This window comes from Vulpes lagopus, chromosome 7 (genome assembly GCF_018345385.1).
Source record: "Vulpes lagopus strain Blue_001 chromosome 7, ASM1834538v1, whole genome shotgun sequence".
Taxonomy (NCBI): domain Eukaryota; kingdom Metazoa; phylum Chordata; class Mammalia; order Carnivora; family Canidae; genus Vulpes; species Vulpes lagopus.
Genome location: NC_054830.1, coordinates 25,478,091 through 25,499,436, shown reverse-complemented (window position 1 = coordinate 25,499,436; position 21,346 = coordinate 25,478,091). Strand labels below are relative to the sequence as shown.

Below are 21,346 nucleotides of genomic sequence, written 5' to 3'. Positions count from 1 at the left end.
CTTTAAATTAAGTGATATCAGAGAGCTCAAAGTCACAGTACCAAAGCACTCTTTAAATTACAAAACTGGGGCAGCCCAGGTAGCTCAGCGGTTTAGCACCGCCTTCAGCCCAGGGCCTGATCCTGGAGACCTGGGTTTGAATCCCATGTCGGGCTCCCTGCATGGAACCTGCTTCTCCCTCTGCCTGTGTCTCTGCCTCTCTCTCTCTCTCTCTCTCAATCTGTGTCTCTCATTAATAAATAAATAAAATCTTTAAAAAAAATAAAAAATAAATTACAAAACTGTTTAAATGTAAGGTCATATTATTAACAAAAAGCTTTCTCAGGGCACCAGAGTGGCTCAGTCGGTTAAACATCTACCTTTGCCTTGGATCATGGGATCGAGCCTTGCTTCAGGCTCCCTGTTCGTGGGGTTGTCTGCTTCTCTCTGTACCCTCCCCAGCTCATGCTCTTTCTCTCTCAATCTCTCTCAAATGAATGAATAAAATCTTTAAAAAAAAAAAAAAAAAAGGTTTCTCATTAAAAGTTCTGCGGATCAGCTGACAGTTTCAATTGGAAGAGCATGAGACTGTCTATCTCAGGGTCAAGTTCCTGCCTCATGTTGGATGTAGAGATTATGTTAAGTAAATTTTTTTAAAAAAGAAAAATCCTATCTTATATTTTTATTATAAAGGGTTTATTTGGGATGCCTGGGTGGCTCAGTGGTTGAGCATCTCTACCTTTGGTTCAGGTCATGATCCCGGGATCCTGGGATCAAATCCCACATTGGGCTCCCTGCAGGGAGTCTGCTTCTCCTTCTGCCTATGTCTCTGCCCCTCTCTCTGTGTCTCTCATGAACAAAATCTTTAAAAAAAAAAAAAAAGTTTATTGAAGTTTGGAATGCCTACAAAGAAGTAAACTAATCAAAGGTATATAGCTGGATAAATCACCATCAAGTGAACACAACCTTATAACTACCACCCATGTCAAGATATAAAAACATTGATAACATATCGTTTATCTGACTTTTTTTTAATATTTTAAGATCTATTAGTTATCTAGGATGCATGTTAGAGAAAATTAATAATAATGACTTCCTAAACTTTCATTTGGGATATAGTTCAGGGGGATTACGTTTCTTACACTCCTTTTCAGTTGGCTTGACCTGTTATTTTTCTTTTAAAATTTTAATTTAGTCATACATACAAAAATAAACAGAAACATAGGAATAAGAACTAAAGAATATTAAAATAAACTTCTAAGTACCTAGCAGCCAACTTGAGAAGACCTCTGCCCCTCCCATAAGGCAAGCAGTATGACTTAATGGTTAAGAGTGCAGACTCTGGAGCCTGACTGCCTGAGTTTCATTACAGGATTTACCTCTCATTATTGAGTAATTTAGGGTAGTTAAGATTTTTTTCTGCACTCTTATTTATAAGCTCCTTTATTCATAAATGAGAACAGTAATAGTTCCTACTAAAAAAAAATAATAGTTCCTACTTCACAGCAGGTACTCATTTAATTATGAGAATTAAATAAGTATATGTTTGTAAAGTATTTAAAACACTTTCTAGCATTTATTATGCAAAATTTAGCTATTTGTGTATTCACTCTCTGCCTCTCTCTTCAAGGAAATAGTTTATCATTCTACATACATATTACTATGTATGAAGTAACATATATCTGAGTAAGTTCCATAATTTCTATGTATAATATTAATTGGCACCATGGTCTAAGTATTCCTTTGCAACTTACTTTTTTCATTCACCATTTCTGAGATTCATCTGCACTGATATACAAAGCTATTGTCTATTCATGTTCACTCCCATACCATATTCCGTGGTATAAATTAACAGAAGTATTTATTTATATATTCCTGTTGATGAACTAGATTACTTCCAGTTTTTCGCTATTACAGAAAATACTACTAAAAACTATACTTGAACATGTCTCCTGATACAAATATACAAATGTTTTTCTAAAGTATACACGTAGGTGAAGAACTGCTCTCTCCTTAGGTATACACAGTTTAGCATTATAACAATGTCAAACTGTTTATCAAAATGGTTACATTAGAGCATTACATGCTTTTATTAAAAAAGAAGAGAGGTCTTGGGTGCCTGGCTGGCTCAGTCAGTGGAGCATGTGACTCCTGATCTCAGGGTCATGGGTTCAAGCCCCATGTTTGGTGTAGAGCTTACTTAAATAAATAAATAAATCTTTAAAAAAAAATAAAAAGAAGAGAGGTCTTAAATCAATGATCTAAGCTTCTATTTCAAGAAAATAGAAAACAGAAGAGGAAAATAAACCCAGAACAGGCAGAAAGAAGCATATAATAAAAGAAAGAACAGGAATACATAAATTAGAAAATAAAAATAACTGAGGAAAACTATTTAAAATAATTGATTATTTAAGAAGACCAATAAAGTTGATAAACATCTGTTGAAAGTAATGAGACACACACACACACACACACACACACACACACACACAAATTACCAATACCAGCAATGAGAGGTAATATCACTAAAGATTCTATAGATATTGAAAGGGTAATACAGAGCGCCTGGGCAGTTCAGTCAGTTAAGTGTCCAACTCTTGATTTTGCCTCAGGTCATGATCTTAGAGTCCTGGAATCAAGCCCAATGTTGGCTCCATGCTCAGTAGGGAATGACACAGTGGGGAACATGTTTAAGGATTCCCTTTCACCCTCTCCCTCTGCCCCTCCTCTTGCTCATGTGTTCTCTCTCTCAAATAAATCTTTTTTAAAAACTATTTTTAAAAGGATAATAAAAATAAGGTAATGTTATGAATAATTTTATGCCAATAAACCCAACAACTTAGATGAAACAGCCAAATTTCTGGAAAGATACAAACTACCAAAGTCAACTCTAGAAGAAAAAAGTAATCTACAAAGACCTGTATCTATCCAGGAAACTGAACTGATAGTTTAAAACTTTCCCCACACACAAAAATAAATAAAACACAAACATACCTAAATGATCTCATTAGTAAATTCTACCAACTACTTAAAACTAATCCTTCATAAACACATATGCAAAAATTCTTCACAAAATAAAAGCAAATCAAATCTAGCAGTGTATAAAAAAATACAGTATAATCAAGTGGAGTTTATTCTAGGAATGCAAAGATGGTTTAATATTCAAAAAACAATCACTGTAACTCAGATCAACAGAGCACATGAGTTCCTATTGCTCTACAGCATCATGCACACTTGATATTATCTAACTTTTTAAAGTCTTTATGCTTCTGTTTTTGTTTTCAGTAATCTCTACCCACAATGTGGAGCTCTAACTCAGGATTATGAAAGAGTCTCTTGCCTACTGACTGTGCCAGCCAGACTCAATATTACTCAAAAAATCTTTTTTGAGAAATAGAGAGCCCACAGGAGCTGGGGGTAGGCAGGGGCTGAAGGAGAGGGATAGATAGAATCTCAAGCAGGCTCCCTGCCCAGCACAGAACCCAAATTAGGGCTCAATCTCACAACGCTGAGATCATGACCTAAGCTGAAATGGAGTCAGATGCTTAACCAACTGAGCTGCCCAGGTGCCCCTATTCAACTTTTTAAATAGTGTAAATAGTATCTGAAGGCTTAAATGTACAGTTTCCTAGTTATGTTGAACATCTGGTGTTAGTTTACTGGCCATTCTTTTGTCTTCTGTGAAATTCTTATTTGTGTCTTTTTGCCAATTTCTCTCTCTGGATTGTATTTTTAATTAATTTGAACAAATCCTTTCTATATTCTGGACACTAATTCTTTGCAAGTCATATGTTTTACAAATATCTTCCCCTAATTTTTTTTTCTTAAAAATGTTAAAGATTTATTTATTTATTTATTAGAGACAGAGAGGGAGAGAGGCAGAGACACAGGCAGAGGGAGAAGCAGGCTCCATACTGGGAGCCTGATGTGGGACTCCATCCCAGGTATCCAGGATCAGGCCCTGGGCTGAAGGCAGCACTAAACCGCTAAGCCATTGGGGCTGCCCGAAAAAAATAATTTTAATGTATTTGAACTTATCAATTTTTTACTCCAATGTGCACTTTTTGTGAATTCTTTATGTCCTTCCCTACCCGAAGGTCATAAAGATATTCCATACGGTCTTCTAAGAGGCTTAAAAAAAAAGTTTCTTAAGTTAGTACTTCTATAATTTCTTTGGAGAAAAGTACTGTGTTGGCAATAAATTTTCAACTACCTACTAAATACTAGGCACTGCACCTATATTGTAGAGCTCCAAGGCCATATAGGCTATTACACTTACCTTTAAGGAGCCCATAAACTAAACAACAATAATAATAAAGAGCTAACCCTGAATAATATATAATCAAAGGCAAAGTTTTGTGATATGATCAAAGTTCAAAATATTAACAAAAGGGATAAATCAGTAAGAATTGTAAAAATCAGCAAAATTACATGAAGAAAAGCATTAAAATTTCACTTAACAATTCTGACTTGGAATAACAACAAAAGATAGAATTTATCCAAAACATATCCATATTTATAATAGTCAACAGAGGGGTGCCTGGCTAGCTCAGTAAGTGGAGCATGTGACTCTAGGTCTAGGCGTTGTGAGTCCAAGCCCTAAGTTGGGCACTTAAATATTAAATATTTTAAAAATCATAATAAAAGGGGTGCCTGGGTGACTCGGTTAGTTAAGCATCTGCCTTTGGCTCAGGACAGGATTCCAAGGTCTTGGGATCAAGCCCCACAATAGGTTCCCTGTTCAACAGGGAGTCTGCTTCTCCCTCTTCCTCTGTCTACCTTTCCCCTGCTTGTGCTCTCTGTCAAATAAATAAAATCTTTTAAAAAATCAGAGCAAAATTTTTTAAACTAGCCAACAGGTAAAAACTACAAAGTCTGAATTAATGCAAACTTGCATGTGACAGCAACAGAAAATGGAAAATATAAGTAACAATATAAAACATATATAAACATTACAGTTTATATATGTAATTTATGTAAGGGCCTTACATAAATCAAATTTAAATAGCCCAACTCTGCACACAACCAGAAAATTCAAAAACAAATACAGCTGTCATGTTAAATGAGTTGGATAACAGAATTAACTGCTACTATCAGAGTATTATATAGCCATGAAATTGGAGTTATAACATTGATTCCAGAAAAAAGAAAGAGTACCCTCTTCTAGCAAGTCTTTTTAAAAGTGACTGAACTTAAAAACTTGAAGAGTTTTTCTCCAGCACCAACATTCAGATACCAACACTACAAATATTTTGTTTCAGGGGAATATTTTGGAAGCAGAATACTTTATATATATGAAGCACAGAAGGTAACAGTGAATCAGCAGGCCTATAACAAAACATTCATTTCAGAAAATAATTCTCAAAATTATTAGGCACACCTAAAAGACTCCATACTGCTATAATGACAAAGCAGTAATAATACAAATTAGTAGAAGTAGGAAGAAATAATGACTAATTTTTGTAACATTACCACCTAATATTTGTAAATGCTTTTAAATTTATTTTTAAGATTTTATTTATTTACTTGAGAGAGAGTACAAGCAGGGGAAGTGGCGGGGGGGGGGGGGTGAAGCAGGCTCCTGGTTGAGCAGAGAGCAGGACATGGGGCTCAATCCCAGGACCCTGGGTTCATGAGCTGAGTGAAAGGCAGCCACTTAACTGACTGAGCCACCCAGGCACCCTGAAAGTGCTTTTTTTTTTTTTTAATTTTTTTTTCTGAAAGTGCTTTTTAATCACTTTCTCACACATTAACAGTTTACCTATTGTTATATCAGCTTTCAAAATTGTTGCAGCTAAAACAAAGGATAACATTTTGATACAATTCTCAAATCAGGTCACTGGTGAGGGAAATGGGAGGGAAGAATGATTAAAACCAAGTATAAGGCCAGTAAACTTAACTGATGCTGGACACCTGGGTGGCTCAGCGGTTGAGTGTCTGCCGTTGGCTCAGGGTATGATCCCGGAGAGTCCCACATCAGGATCTTTGCATGGAGCCTGCTTCTCCCTCTGCCTGTGTCTCTGCCTCTCTCTCTCATGAACAAACAAATAAAAAAATCTTAAAAAAAAACAAAACAAAACAAAAAAAAAAACTTAACTGATGCTTATCTGAAAACTGCCTCCACGGAACTGGCAATTATGAACCAAAAAGTCAGCTTAGAGTATCAATTTAAAATGGCAAGGGGTGCCTGGGTAGCTCAGTAGGTTGAGCATATCTGACTCTTGGTTTTGGCTCAGGTCACGATCTCAGGGTTATCGGATGGAGCTATGCATCCACCTCCATGATCAGGATAGAATCTGCTTGAGATTCTTTTCCTTTCTCTCTCCCTCTGCCCATCCCCTCACTCGTACTCGCTCTCTCTCTGTCTTTAAAAAAAATAAATATATAAAATCTTTAAAATGACAAGACTATTACTACAAGATAAGTTTTATGTTTTAAAGTATATTTCTACTGAAATTCTGACATCTGCCTCTGACTTAGACATTGGTATACATTATTTTTCATCACTACCTTTGTAACTTCATTGTTCATTCAAAACATTAAATCTATACTTCTGGCAATATTGGAAATGGTATTTAAATGAATTTATTCCAGAACTTAAAATGACTGACAAAAGAAATACACCTTAAAATGATGCATACAGGGATCCCTGGGTGGCGCAGCGGTTTGGCGCCTGCCTTTGGCCCAGGGCGCGATCCTGGAGACCTGGGATCGAATCCCACGTCGGGCTCCCGGTGCATGGAGTCTGCCTCTCTCTCTCTGTGACTATCATAAATAAATAAAAATTTAAAAAAAAAAATGATGCATACAACTGCTATCCTTTCATCTGCCAAAAGAGAAACAGTTTTGAAAATAAAAACTCATACCTTGGAACTCATAAGGAATAAACTCATACCTTAAACCTTGCCTACTCACTACACCTATGAATCCAATCTTCACCACTTCCCAATTACCTTATTAAGAAGTCAACATATTAAAGCAGATGAATTTTTTATAACACACTGTAAAACTTATCAGTCATTAGGGTTAGACGGATGGATAAAGGGGCAGTATGGCTTTTTTCAAAGTTGCAAACCCAAGGTTCTTACCCCCAAGGTTTATGTCTCAAGGTCTTTGTCCTGTTGCCCCACTAACCTTTGTACCTCCATAGCCTTCCTAATATAGAATCTGACTCAGGTTCACCGCTATCATTTAATCTAAACTATCTGGTCAATCTAGTAGTAGAGCTCCTTAACATTTAACTGTCTCCTGACTATCTTTCTGAACCTATGCCTTTTATGTAGACCTTTATGTACCCCGGACATCTGTTATCTTCTACCCTGAATCTTTAGGACCTAGTTAAGTCCCCCTTCCTAGATAAACAAGCTGTCCCAACCTTAATCACATAGAGCTCTTAATTCCATTTAGAACTTAATTCTTCCCTAATTGTTTATAGAAGTTAATTTTGGCTTCCCAATTAAACTCTAAGCTCTTTGAAGACTGAAGTAACATCTTAATACCTACATTATGTTCTATGTTGCCTAATACAGGGCATACACTCTTTTACATATTCCCTGACTAGATTCTCATCATATTACTGTTTTCTTTTCAAACCTTCAAGTAAGGCAAACCAAATACACTACTCATTTTTATTGCTATTATTAACAGGGAAATTCTACAAACTTCATAGTACTGGATAATGGATATTAATTATAAAACTATTGAACTATTTTTTAAAAGATTTTATTTATTTGACAGAGAGAGAGAGAGAGAGAGAGAGAGAGAAAGAGAACGTGCACACAAGAAGGGGAAGCATCAGAGGGAGAGAGAGTAGCAGGGTTTCCGAAACAGGTCTCAATCCCAGGACTTCGGGATCATGAGCAGAGTCAAAAGCAGACACTTAACAGACTAAGCCACCTAGGCACCCCTATTTGAACTATTTTTATATTCAACAATTCTGACACTAAGTGCATGGTGGCTTTTAACACCACTTCTCCAACTCTCCAATACAAGCTGGGTGTTCTACAATTCCATTCTTACACTACCTGGAATTAATGTCAGATCCCACAAGTTAAGGGCTCAGTCCCACAAGACTGCACCCACTTGAGATGCCAGTCAAAAGTTCCAAGTTGTCACTGATGCTTCCAACCAACCAGCTACATGTAAATTCAGAGGATGCCTAATTCACGCCTCACTAAACTCACTAAAATGACTCACAGAACTCAAGAAAGTGCTTTACTTAATACTACTGGTTTATTAAAGATGATACAACTCAGAAACGGCCAAATGGAAGAGATGCACAGGGCAAGGTCTGGGGGAAGGGGCTTCCATACCCTCTCCTGAAGCCACCCTCCCAGCACCTCATATTATTCACCAAACCCAAAGGTCCCTTAATCTCAATGCGTAAGAGTTTATATAGAGCTCAATCTACAGCCTACATCCCTTCCAGGAGATTGTTAAATGAGGCTGAAAGTTCCAATCCTCTAATCACGTGGTCCTTCTGATGACCAGCCCCATCCTGAAGCTAGGATCCCCCAAATACCAGTCATCTTATCAGCATACATTCATCACTATGGAGACTGCAAGAGTTTTAGGAGTAGTACACCGAGAATCTGGGAGGAAGCTTGAATATTTATTTTATTATATTACACCACTTTAACACCTTAAAAAGAGTTTCACGATTTCAAAGAACGTAGTTACATCAGAAGACTCTACAGACAGACATTCAAAGAACACTTAATTTTAATAATGAAAAGCCCACTTACTGAAAATAGGCACACGGGTCTTATTGTGCAAACACACCAACTAAAATAAAGAAAAATTAACAACAACGACAAGTTATTGAGTACTCATCCTGTGCCACACATTCTGCTAACTGCTTTACATGAATTCTCATTAAATCTCTGTAATAGTTCTATGAGGTGAATCCCACTATTAGCCTACTTTCATAGATGGGGGGAAGCTGAGGCACAGTGACTCCTAAAGGTCACACATCCGGCAAGCAGTGAAGCCAGGATTCCAACTCAGGTAGCCCAGCTCCAGAATCTTTAACCTGTAGCCACATTGCCTCTTCTTGCTCCTCCTGCTAGCAGTGCTCAAATGCCCCAAAGATTTGATAGATCTACTTTCCCCTCCCCAACTCCATTAAGTTTGGGTTTGGAATTCCCAGAATACATCATTTTCTTTCAGGCTTTTCTGCCTCAAATATATACTCTTCCCTTGGCTGAAATGCCTTGCCCCTCCCTCCTCTGCCCTTTTTTCTAAGATTTTATTTTTAAGTAATCTCTACACCCAACATGGGGCTCTAACTTACAACCCCAAGATCAAAAGTTTCATGCTCCACCAACTAAGCCAGCCAGGCACCCCTGGAGTGTCCTGCTCTTTTTTTATGCAGCTATCAAAACCCTACTCACTCTTCAAATAGAAGCACTTTTAAAAACAACTTTCTCTGTGAAGCCCTCTTCCTTCCTTCCATATTTTCTGCCCTCAATCCTGGGGGAAGGAATGAATACACCACTCCCTTAACTACTTGGAAACAATGATTCACAGATACGTCAATCATTGGACTTATTTGTATTATAATTCTACTTTTCAGTACTACCTACTGAGCTTTATATCTACTCATGTGAGCATGAGATACTCAGATACTTGTTAAAGGTAGGAATGCATAATGGTCCCAGTTTAAGTTCAACTATAAATTAAGTGAATACTTTCTTCTAGTCAAGACGTTATTCATTCTAATATTTTACTATCCTCTATGTGTCCGCATACCCAAAAGATTCATTGGCAACAGCCCCCTATGTTTATTATAGCGTTATCTACAATAGCCAAGATATAGAAGCAACTCAAGTGTCAAATCCAATGACAGATGAATGGATAAAGATGTAGTGTGTATATATGTACGTGTACACACACACACACACAGTGGAATATTACTCAGCCATAAAAAAAGATTGAGATTTTGCCTTCTGTGACAACATGGATGGACCTAGAGGGTATTATGCTACGTGAAATAAGCCAGATAGAGAAGGACAAATGCTATATGATTCCACTTACTTGTGGAATCTTAAAAAAAAAAAAAAAAAGAATAAACAAACAAAAAGAAGCATACCTATAAACACAGAGAACTGATGATTGTCAGGGAGGAGAAGTATGGAGGGATGGGCAAAATGGGTAAAGAGGAGTGGGAGATAAAGGCTTCCAGTTACAGAATGAAGAAGTCATGTGGATAACAGGTACAGCATAAGGAACATAGTCCATGGTACTGTAATAACACCCGTGGTGAGCATAACATAATGCACAGAGCAGTACGATCGCTATGTTGTATACCTGAAACTAATGTAACATTGTATGCTAACTATATTTCAATCCAAAAAAAAAAAAAAAGATTTACTGGGAATAAAATCATTATCTTAAACTTCCCAGATTCAGATTGGGGCTTTTAAACTGTATCTTTCCACCATTTCCCAACTCCCACATTAAGACCTTGGCACTACAGGTTCCTAGTAATATCAAAACTGTCCCTATTAACAAACATTTTAATACTGGAAACATACTACTAAATTTTTTGGAACAAACGTTTAACCAATAAGATACACTAAGGAAGTAGTGACAAATATTAAGCTACATGGTACTTCAAACGCAGCTCTGCTAATCCCACCCACATGTGAACAGCTATTATGCACTATTCTACTTCCTACACTCTAATCTGATTTCACAAAGCTATTACTCCATCTAATATTCTTTTAAGAAGAGCTTTTTTGAAATATAATTGACACGCCACACAATTCACTGATTTAAAGTATATATTTCAGAGTGGTGCAACCATCACCACAATTAATTTTATAACATTTTCATGACCTCAAGAACAAACCCATACCTATTTACCAGTCACTCCCTATATTAGTCAGGGTTCTTCAGAGGAACAGGACCAACAGGATGTGTGTATAAATACAGAAGAGAGAGATTAATTTTTAGGAATTGGTTCATGTGACCGTGTAGACTGTCAGGTCTGAAATCTTCAGAGCAGACCAGCAGGCTAAAGACACAGGCAAGAGCTGCTATTGCAGTCTTAAGTATAATGGCTCTATAAAGGCAAAATTCCTTTAGAGGAACCTGTTTTTTCTCTTAAGGGCTTCAACTAACTGAATGAGGCCCACCCACATTCTGAAGGGTAATCTGTTTTATTCAATGTCTACTGATTTAAATGTTAATCACATTTTAAAAATACCTTCAGAGCAACATCTAGACTGGCATTTAACCAAAAACTGACTACTATGGCCTAGCCAAATGACATATAAAATTAACCAACATACTCCCTGTTACTCACAAACCGTGGAAGCCACAAATCTACTTTCTCTGAACGGATCTGCCCATCCTACACATTTCATACAAACAGAATTATACAACATACAGCCTTTTTTGTCTGGCCTCCTTCACTTTGCATAGTGTTTTCAAGGTCCATCCGTGCTCTAGTATGTTTAAGTATTTAATTCCTTTTTATTACTGAATAATATTCCATTATATGTTATACCACATTTTATTTATCCATTCATCAGCTGAATGGATGACAAATTTGTCATCCAATTTGATGACAAATGTGCTTTTTTTCCACCTTTTTTTATTTTTATGAATAATGCTACTTGAACATTCATATTAGTTTCTGTATGGACATATGCTTTCATTTCTCTTGAGTATATATCTAAGAGTAGAACAGCTGGGTTATACAGTAACTCTGTAACATTCCTTTTCACCAAGCAAACTGAAAAAATTCAGAACTACAAAGTTTCTTTTACAAGCATAACTACCATAGCTATACTGGTAACATACAGCATGACCTTATTTTCTATCCCTGAATTTTTTAAATGAAAGGAACTTTAGGGGCACCAGGTGGCTCAGTGGGTTAAGCATCTGCCTTTGGCTCAGGTCATGATCCTGGAGTCCTGGGAACCAGCGCAGAATTGAGTTCCCTGCTCAGCAGGGAGTCTGCTTCTCCCTCTACCCCTCATCCTGCTTATGTTCTCTCTCTCTCTATCTCTCTCTCTCAAATAAATAAATAAATAAATAAAATCTTTAAAAAAAAATGAAAGCAATTTCATAACTAGCATCTAATAATACAGTATTTCTTTTTTTTTTTTAATTTTATCCATTTATTTGACAAAGAGAGAGAAAGCACAGGCAGGGGGAGCGGCAGGCACAGGGAGAGGGAGAAGCAGGCTCCCCACTGAGCAGAGAGCCCGACATGGGGCTTGATCCCAAGACCTCAGGATCATGACCTGAGCCAAAGGCAGATGCTCAACCAACTGTCCCACTCAGGCGCCCCTATAGTTAGTTAGTGTTTCAATAAACCATTAAAAACCAAAATGTAGTCATTTTTTCTACATTAGATTTACATATTGGGGGGTCATATGTACGTATATATTTATATACACATTCTATTTAAAACACAACCTCCAAAAATACTAAACTTAGAAACTATCCAACAGAAAAAATATGTATCTTTTTTCATATACTACAGCATCTGACTCCAATATCTTTTCATGTAAAGAGTTGTTTTTATTCAACTATAAAATGTTAAGTGACTAATAAATACTGTTTGAAGAACTAATATTCAATTAAAACTCTAAACTGAGGGACACCTGGGTGGCACACTGGCTGAGCATCTGCCTTTGGCTCAGGTCGTGATCCCAGAGTCCTGGGATGGAGTCCAGCATCAGGCTTCCCACAGGAAGCCTACTTCTCCCTCTGCCTGTCTCTCTGCCTCTCTCTGTGTATCTCTCATGAATAAATATTTAAAAAATTAAAAATATAAACAAATTAAACTATAAACTGATTCACTACCAAAATATTTAAGAGTTAATAAACAATTGGGCACCTGGGTGGCTCAGTGTTTGAGCATCTGCCTTCGGCTCAGGGCATGATCCTGGGGTCCTGGGACTGTATCCCACATCGGGCTCCCCAAAGGGAGACTGCTTCTCCCTTTTCCTATGTCTCTGCCTCTCTCTGTGTCTCTCATGAACAAACAAAATCTTCAAAAAAAAAAAAAAAGGGATCCCTGGGTGGCGCAGCGGATTGGCGCCTGCCTTTGGCCCAGGGCGCGATCCTGGAGACCCGGGATCGAATCCCACATCGGGCTCCCAGTGCATGGAGCCTGCTTCTCCCTCTGCCTGTGTCTCTGCCTCTCTCTCTCTCTCTGTAACTATCATAAATTAAAAAAAAAAAAAAAAAGAGTTAATAAACAATAAAGTTTTTATCTCAATGCATTTTTTCTTCTGATCTATTTCTCACTAACAGGTTAGTGATGTGATTAATGACTAAGAGTGCTGAGGTAGCAAACAGCAAAGTGTCAGAAGTGTGCATTCTGCAATCAGATGACTAGAATTTGAATCCTGACTCCACCACTATCTTTGTTTCCTGTAATTCCTTCACCTCTCTGAATCTCAGTCTTCTCATCTATAAACAGGACAATAACACTATCTACTTCAAAAGTTTGTTGTAAGGATTAAATGAGATAATTTACAGCAGTTTGGAAGCTGGTCAAAACTCAAAGCACATTAACATATTTCAGATAAGCTTACCACAATTCACTTGTTATTATCAGCTAAAAAGTACATTTTAAATTATGATCCAGGGTGCTTCGGTGGCTCAGTTCATTGGGTGTTCGGCTCAGGTCATGATCCCGGGGTCCTGGGATCAAGCCACACATCAGGCTCCCTGCTCAGCGGGGAGCCTGCTTCTACCTCTGCTCATGCTTTCCCTTTCCCTCTCTGTCTCTCAAATAAATAAATAAAACCTTTAAAAAAAGAAAAAAAAAGACTAAAAAATTTACATGAGAGGCAAGTTTTTCCAAGGCTGTTTAATTCATTTGCATAAACAGCCAAATCTGAATCACTTGCCTGAATGAAGGTTAAGAAAAAATATATCTATTGCTGAAAGTATTAGAGGTATGTTTAAAAAATGAAAGCTGACTCAGAGAAATAATTAACTCAGGTTCTTGCAGTCTTTGGAAGTCTGTCATATGACAAGCATTTTAGTTATGCACCCAGAAAATAATAGCTTAGATTATCTTTCAAGAGAGCAAAAGACAGATTTTCATTACAGTAACTGCTCAGTCCATAATAAAACAGCTTAGAATAAATGTCTATTCATTTCAAGGGGGGAAAATCCAGATTTTGGTCCCAACTCCCATAGTTACTAATAGGTGACCTTGTACAAATAACCTCTAAATATCCAACCCCTTTTGGATAAAAGGTATCCAGCCTGTAGCTGCTTTGCTTACCTCTAAGAGTGCTATACAGATAAAGTGAAATAAGAAAGTACTCTGACTATAAAACCCTTAAAAATATTATTTTGTGTGAGAATGGATATATATGTAATAGTTCAAAATTAATATCACCAAACACAAGATTATCTATGGTCCCAAAATGCTTAGCAAACTGTCATGCACACTGCAAATTCTCAGTAAGTAATGATTTTTACAAAGACTACCTATTGGTAATTGAGTCCATGATCTCAAATTAAGGACTAACTCAAATGACCTTCTGCTCTTTGACCCTCCTCAGGGTTTGTAGAAGTACAGACCGCTCCATTGTTCATGTTTCACTCATTCAAACATTTATGTAGTGCCTATTCTCTTGTTCTCAAGAGCTCACATCTGGCAAGGCAATAGCACATTTGCATTATAGTTATTTTGTTGTGTCCCATAATGAAATTATATACAAAGTTCTATGGGAGTATAAAGGAAGAAGCAATTAATTTCTTAGTGGGAGTTACGGAAGGTTTCACATTGGAACTGGGCCTCAAGGGATGAAGGGGAAAGGTCATTCTGGAAGACAAAACAGCAAAAAAGGCACTTGTTCTAGGAACAGAGAGTACTGTCACACAGCTACTGCACAGTTTGGGGCAAAGGGAAAGAAAGATTAATAGAAGATGGAGCTGGAAAAAAGGAAACGAGAGACAGATTTTGAAGGGGTTTGTACATCATGTTAAAAATTAATAGGACAAAAAAAAATTAATAGGACAAAACCCAAGATTTTTGGGCAGACATGTAAACTGTTCCTTCACTTGAAGTAGCAATGAGAGAAGCATAGGGAGGAGAGTCCTTAGAACATTTCCACAGCTAACAAATGCCATCATTTTTCTTGATTCAAGTAACTGACATACATTAAGAACCAATCTCACAATCTTTTCATTTAAAAGTCTAAATGACAGACACTCTCCTATTTATGGAATAGATACTAAGCTCTAACATAAATACCACTTGAGAAAACCAAATAGGAGCCTGAGAAGGCAAAGAGTACATTCAACCTAAGATGAAAAATCAAGTATCTAAGCAGGGAGGAATAAGGTTTCAAGTATATACATCATCCACAGTATATACATCATCCACATTTTTAACTTGCATAGATAAAATACTTCATCAATTTTCCACTATTGTGAAAAGTATAAAGTAAAGCTGTGCTTTGGATATACAACTTGGCCTTCTAAACATGTTTACATCAATATGCCTTAAACATAACATCTGTCAATTATATTACTTTCTCACAAAAACCAGCACCTATTAATGACATTTACTTCTATCAACAACAAAATTTGGTAAAACAATACACAAATAAATAAAATCAATGATGTGCTCTTCTCCCAAAAGCTGAGGCCAGGATCTCTGCTGTCATGTTCAGATACGGGGAAGAAGAAAAAAACTATCTTGATCGTCAAATTCTGAAGACTCTTCCTTTGCAATGACTTCCTTGCAATGTGACATATCATTCCTGCTTTCATGCCTTTACTTCAGCACTTCTTCCCACCCAAAACTCATTCCCCTAACTCTACTTACATCCACCTTATTTTAAAAATGCTAAGGTCTAGCTTAAATTGTTTCCTATCCATGAATCATCCCTAAAATCTCCAATACCTACAGAATCTCTCTTTTTGCTGAAGTCCTAATGGGCACGTTAATAATATACTTGTCTTTTTTCGCTTTCTGGCATTTATTCATTTTTATTACCAGTGTGAATATGGTCAATGCCCTGACAAAACGACATCATATCTAAACTGTTGTTACAAAGCCTTAAAGTAGAAGAGCAGTTAAGAGCTTGAGTTCGAGACTCTCGAGTCAAGAGTCGGAATTCGGACATTATAATCCCAATTCCACCATTTATTAGCTATGTGAACTGGGGCAAATTATCTAATCTAATCTGTCTGGGCCTTAATTTCCTCATGGGTTAATATGGGAAAAATAAGTACCTATCTTAAATGGTTATTTAAGGATTAATTAAGTTAACATGTAAAGCATTTAGAACTGGGCACTGTACACAGCACACAACAAGTATTAATTAAGCCGTTACCCATTTGCTCTTGCTCCAGGCCTTCCTACATACTGTTGTTGTATCACTCTAAAATGATGGTTCTGTTATGTCAGTGCTCTGCACAGAACTTTCCCTGGCCTTCCATAGTACATGGGTCCATGCCCTTAGCTTGGTAATCAAGGCACTCCACAATAATCTCCTCAGCTTCAGCTATTCGGCATCTACTTTACGCAGAGTAATAAAAAACAGACATATAAGGCAGACACTCTCTCTTCCAGGGTCTGACAACTTATAAAAAAGAGATACAAACATAAAAACGTCATACAGAATGGATGTTCACATATAGCTACTCTCCAAAAAAAGACTCTCCAGGCCAACAAAATCAATTTCATCAGTGACTGGAAGATGTCAAACTCCTTCAAAACTACCTGCTTTGGTCTGTTTTATTCTACTCTCATCCGTTCAAAACACACAAAATCCACCCCCAAAAGACACCTTTTCTTAACATGTACCTATCCACCCCTATTAAAAAGTCTAATTCAGGATCCCTGGGTGGTGCAGCAGTTTAGCGCGTGCCTTTGGCCCAGGGCGTGATCCTGGAGACCCGGGATCAAATCCCACGTCGGGCTCCCTGCATGGAGCCTGCTTCTCTCTCTGCCTATGTCTCTGCCTCTCTCTCTCTCTCTCTCTATCATAAATAAATTTTAAAAATCTAAAAAACAAAACAAAAAAAAGTCTAATTCAAACACCACCGCTCTTGCCATTTAAACTTATTTAATACTATTTTATCTCAATCAACTGTTCTTAAGGGGTACAGTCCCCCTCTGTATCCAAAACACTAGCTCCCAGAAAGAAGGAATAACAATTTTTAACCAATTCTTGTTGTTTTCTTCCCTCTCACCACTGTGCCCTCCACCAAAACAGATCATGATAGAACAGGTGCTCAAAAATATGTTTTGAATTTAAGTAAAAATGTGAAGCTAAAAGTAGAATACTACTACCACGTATTACTAATTACTATGTAAACTATAACGAGAGTGGAAATGGACTACTGTATCAAGCACTAGATTATTATGTGCCTACAAAGCCTCGAGTCAGGTGGGACCATCAGAAGAAGGCAGTCTACTCACTATACCTTCTATGTAACCACCATACAGGTAGATTTGCTTGTTCAGTGGTACCTTGGTCAACAAAAGGACTAATAACTATTCTACTATCTGCCATCTAATTTTGACCTCCCAAAAGAAGTGAAGAATGATACAGAGAGGCAGCATTCAAGCAGGGCAATAATGGACTCCTACACCCCTGAGCAGATGATTTAGGAAAGCTTATTAAGTTCCACTTTGTGGCAAAACGGTCACCCTCCAACCTGCAGGTTTTCAGTACCATAACACATTCCACAAACTTAGCACCAAAAAATGTGCCCTAGATTTCCATGTGTCTATGTTTTGCAGCTTTTCTGCAATGAATATGTATTCCTTGAATAATCAGAAAGTTTCAGCATCTATTACTTCTTCCAACTTTTAATGCGTCTCCTACAATGGCCAGTGCAGAATGCAAAAACCACTAGGTAAAAGTCATCAGAAAGGTAGATTACTCCAATTTTCCACCTCCCAGGGAAAGTGTCAATTTGAACAAAGTTCTCAACTTCATATGTTTCAATTTAAAAGATTACTTCTACATATGCCATCACATACAAAAAGAAAAACTTTCTTTCTTAAGAAAGAAAAACAATTCTCATTACCTTCCTAAGACTCCACAGCACTAGAGCAAATTGCAAAGAGCTGCCTAGATGAATCCCTCTTCCTACCACCTCAAACGCCCTCCTAGTATTAAGCCCTTAATAAGGGCCACGAAAAGGGTGCTAAGTAATTTACATGATTATCTCAATCCTCAAAACAATAGTAGGTACCACTATTACTCCCAGAAAAGAAAACTAAGGCTTAGAGATGTTTGAAAAATAAAAACTTGCCTGAGGTGATGCTTATAGGTGGGGATTCTGGTGTTGTATAAAGGAATTTGCTGGGAATATATATTAGGCTCAATGACTTATTTGTCATGAGACAATTATAGCAGAAATCCTCAAACTGGAAATTTCACACATAAAAAACAGTAAGTGATATTTGATCAAACTGAGGGTTTTCTTTGGAATTGTGTACCTCAGGATATCTGGCACATAATAGGTGCTCAATAAAAACCTGTCTGTTCAAATCTAAATTTTAAATAATTCCTAAAACAATTCAATCACATGGCAAAACCTGATAGGTTGTTTTAACAAATTAGGTTGTACAATAATCAATAATTATATTTACACCTAAAGTAATGGTCTCATATCCTGTTTTTAGCTAGAGCAGAATAAAAAGTGAAAATGGTGGAAATAAGCTGTGTATCTTTTAAAGATAAGTTTTTCTAATTACAAATTACATTCAAAATTTTAACATGTGGGTAGTTCCGGTGGGCCCAGCGGTTTAGCACCGCCTTCAGCCCAGGGTCTGATCCTGGAGACCTGGGATCAAGTCCCATGTCAGGCTCCCTATAGGGAGCCTTCTTCTCCCTCTGCCTGTGTCTCTGCCTCTCTATTTCTCTGTGTCTCTCATGAATAAATAAATACAATCTTTAAAAAAAAATTTTTTTAACATATCATCTCAATTTATACAATACTCAATATGGATCTAGCCTTAGTCATCTCAAAATAACCTACTGTGGGGGTTTTGGTATAGCCATGAAAAGCACTGTTCACGTAATCACTATTTTTTAAATAAGTAATAGAAAATATCTAAGTCTCCTTTGAGTAATGTACCAAAGTAAAGCAGGTGCATTTGCAGATTATGTACTTTAAGCAAACCTATTATTTGATTAAGTTGGACCTTTGCTTAGACAAGAAAAAGCTGGTTGAGTTAAGGCACTAGCAGTTAATTGATGTTTGAATTTAATAGCTGGAAAGATGGGTTCTATGAATACTCATTTTAAATGATTATGGGTAATCTATGAAGTCTTTCAGACACCCAAACTCTAGTTTCCAGGGAGGAAAAAAAAAAAAAAGAGTCTGTTCCATAGGTAAGTGAACATCTGGTGTTATACAGAAAAATTAACATATTTTTCAGTTCTCATCCTACACAGAGTAGAGCATAGGTATTATGCAAGCACAATCTTTTCCTCCTTTCCTGAAAAATGATTTATATAATAATTCCTTAATTCAGTAGCAACAGAAGTATTCCTTTCTCTCTTTTTTTCTGAGGCTCAGGTCTCTTTCATTTCAAAATACTACCACTGAAAACTTAAATTCTTCTTTTTAAAAAAGACATAATCATTTAACTCAAAGAGGGAGGGAAAATTCAGGAGGTGAAACCCAAGGTATTCCTATTAGTCTTACATAACTTACTCTAAAGTTGGAACTGATTCAGTAGTTCAACTAAAACCCGAGGTAAAAGCACAAAAATGAGTTTTTTTAGTATATTCTCCACACACATAAAAAGTTCTTAAAATTGAAAGGGACTTATTTGTTTTCTTCTATTCTTAAAATATAAGCACCTACAAGTAAGGAAATTAGGGTGCCAACACAAAAATGCAAAAGGGTCACACTTAAAGAGCATTAAATTCATCCTATCCCATCTAGGTAATGCAGTATTTGATACAATTGGATATAACCTTAGAAAATAAATTAATTTCCTAACACTGATTTTTAAGTATCACCTCTGTAAGTATGCATTAAGTATTTTTAATAAGTTCTTGCAGGGAACGCCAAAAAGTGATTTTCAAAAGCAATATGTCTGTTCACTCAAGCTGCAAACAAAACTCTGAAAATGTAAAGTTACAGTTGTTTATGCTTAATGAAATTGGCTTTGAAAATTGCAAATTACTCCTTCGTGGGTAAATACGTATCAAATCTGTCAAAAATGTAAGTTTATACAAACATCTGTCCTTCCTAGAAAGACCCCAATCTGGACTCAACTAAAAGCTGTGTTAACTACATCTCACCACTGAGACACCTGAGCCTCAGTGTAACACTGACCATAGATTCCCTGCATTGCTTTGGGAACTGCTGCTTGCTTACTCAAGCCCTGAACGGCAAATTCACCTTTCTAAAAAGACTGGAAGCGAGAAGCCAAGTTTCACTATCTAGTTCCCCCCCCCCCGCCCTCCCGAAATGAATTAGGGTTTGGGATTTCGCTGGGAAGGACCACATTATCAAGATGCCATCGCCCTCCCCAGGCATTTAATTACAATACCTTCTCTGTTTTCCATTCAACCACCTCAACTAAACTTCCAGTAGAACTAGACACACACAAAGTTGGTTCCACGGCCTTGCTGAAAAGTCTCGCTTGGGTGCAAACGCTGGGATTCTGCATACATTATGCAAAAGGAGCAAAGGGAAACGAAAAGGAAAGACTGTTAGATAATACGGTGACATTACCTTGCCCGTCTTGTGATCAAACCAGACGAGAGCATGGTTCCTTGACAGCACTTTGCAATCAAAGGTAGCATTATTCTGCGCCGGTCGACAGCGGGCCACGGAGCGGCCGATTTTAATAGGCTCGTCCAGATAGACATGGCGCTCCTGAAACGGGTGCGAGTTCGGGCGGCAAGTGAAGATGGCCAAGGCTGACGGCATCGAGGACAGACTGGGGGGTGTCTCTCCTACCAGAGGACAAAGAGGAGTTCCACCGGATCCGGACTGCCCTTCACAAGCCTATCTTCCTATCCCCCCCAAAATTTTAAATTAAAACAAACTGCGCATTGTCTAAGCATAACCAGTGGAACATCAACGACTCTTCACTTGAGTGGGAAGACAAGCCGGCGCAAGCCCCATCACCTCCTTCAAAACTCAGCAGCGCCCTGATCGCACAAAGTCCCCAACGGGCAGCTTTCAGTCCATCTTCTTCCCTGGGAAGAGAAGGCTCGAACATCAGACAGCCTCGGCCAAGAAAACTCCTGGAAGACAGTTTGGGGATTGGAGGTATCCAAGCGGATGAGTCACACGCCAGTTCTTGTGTTTTGTTTGGGATCTCGGCCGCTTTTCCCCCTCGGTGGCGGAAATGTTGCAGCACTGCAGCATGAAGGAACGGTCGGTTCCGTGCGGCCAG

General features: G+C 37.6%; 1 protein-coding gene across 39 annotated transcripts in view; it reads right to left on the bottom strand.

Annotated features, from left to right (window-relative positions):
* LOC121494774 (sarcolemma associated protein) overlaps window positions 1–20,885 on the bottom strand; it is a 144,085-nt gene extending 123,200 nt beyond the window's left edge. For all 39 annotated transcript variants that reach the window (XM_041761642.1, XM_041761640.1, XM_041761658.1 and 36 more), the window contains exon 1: window positions 20,677–20,885. In XM_041761642.1, the coding sequence (XP_041617576.1) occupies window positions 20,677–20,874 (198 nt within the window). In that variant the 5' untranslated portion in view covers window positions 20,875–20,885. The remainder of the gene's footprint in view (window positions 1–20,676) is intronic.
* Between the last annotated feature and the right edge of the window lie 461 nt (window positions 20,886–21,346).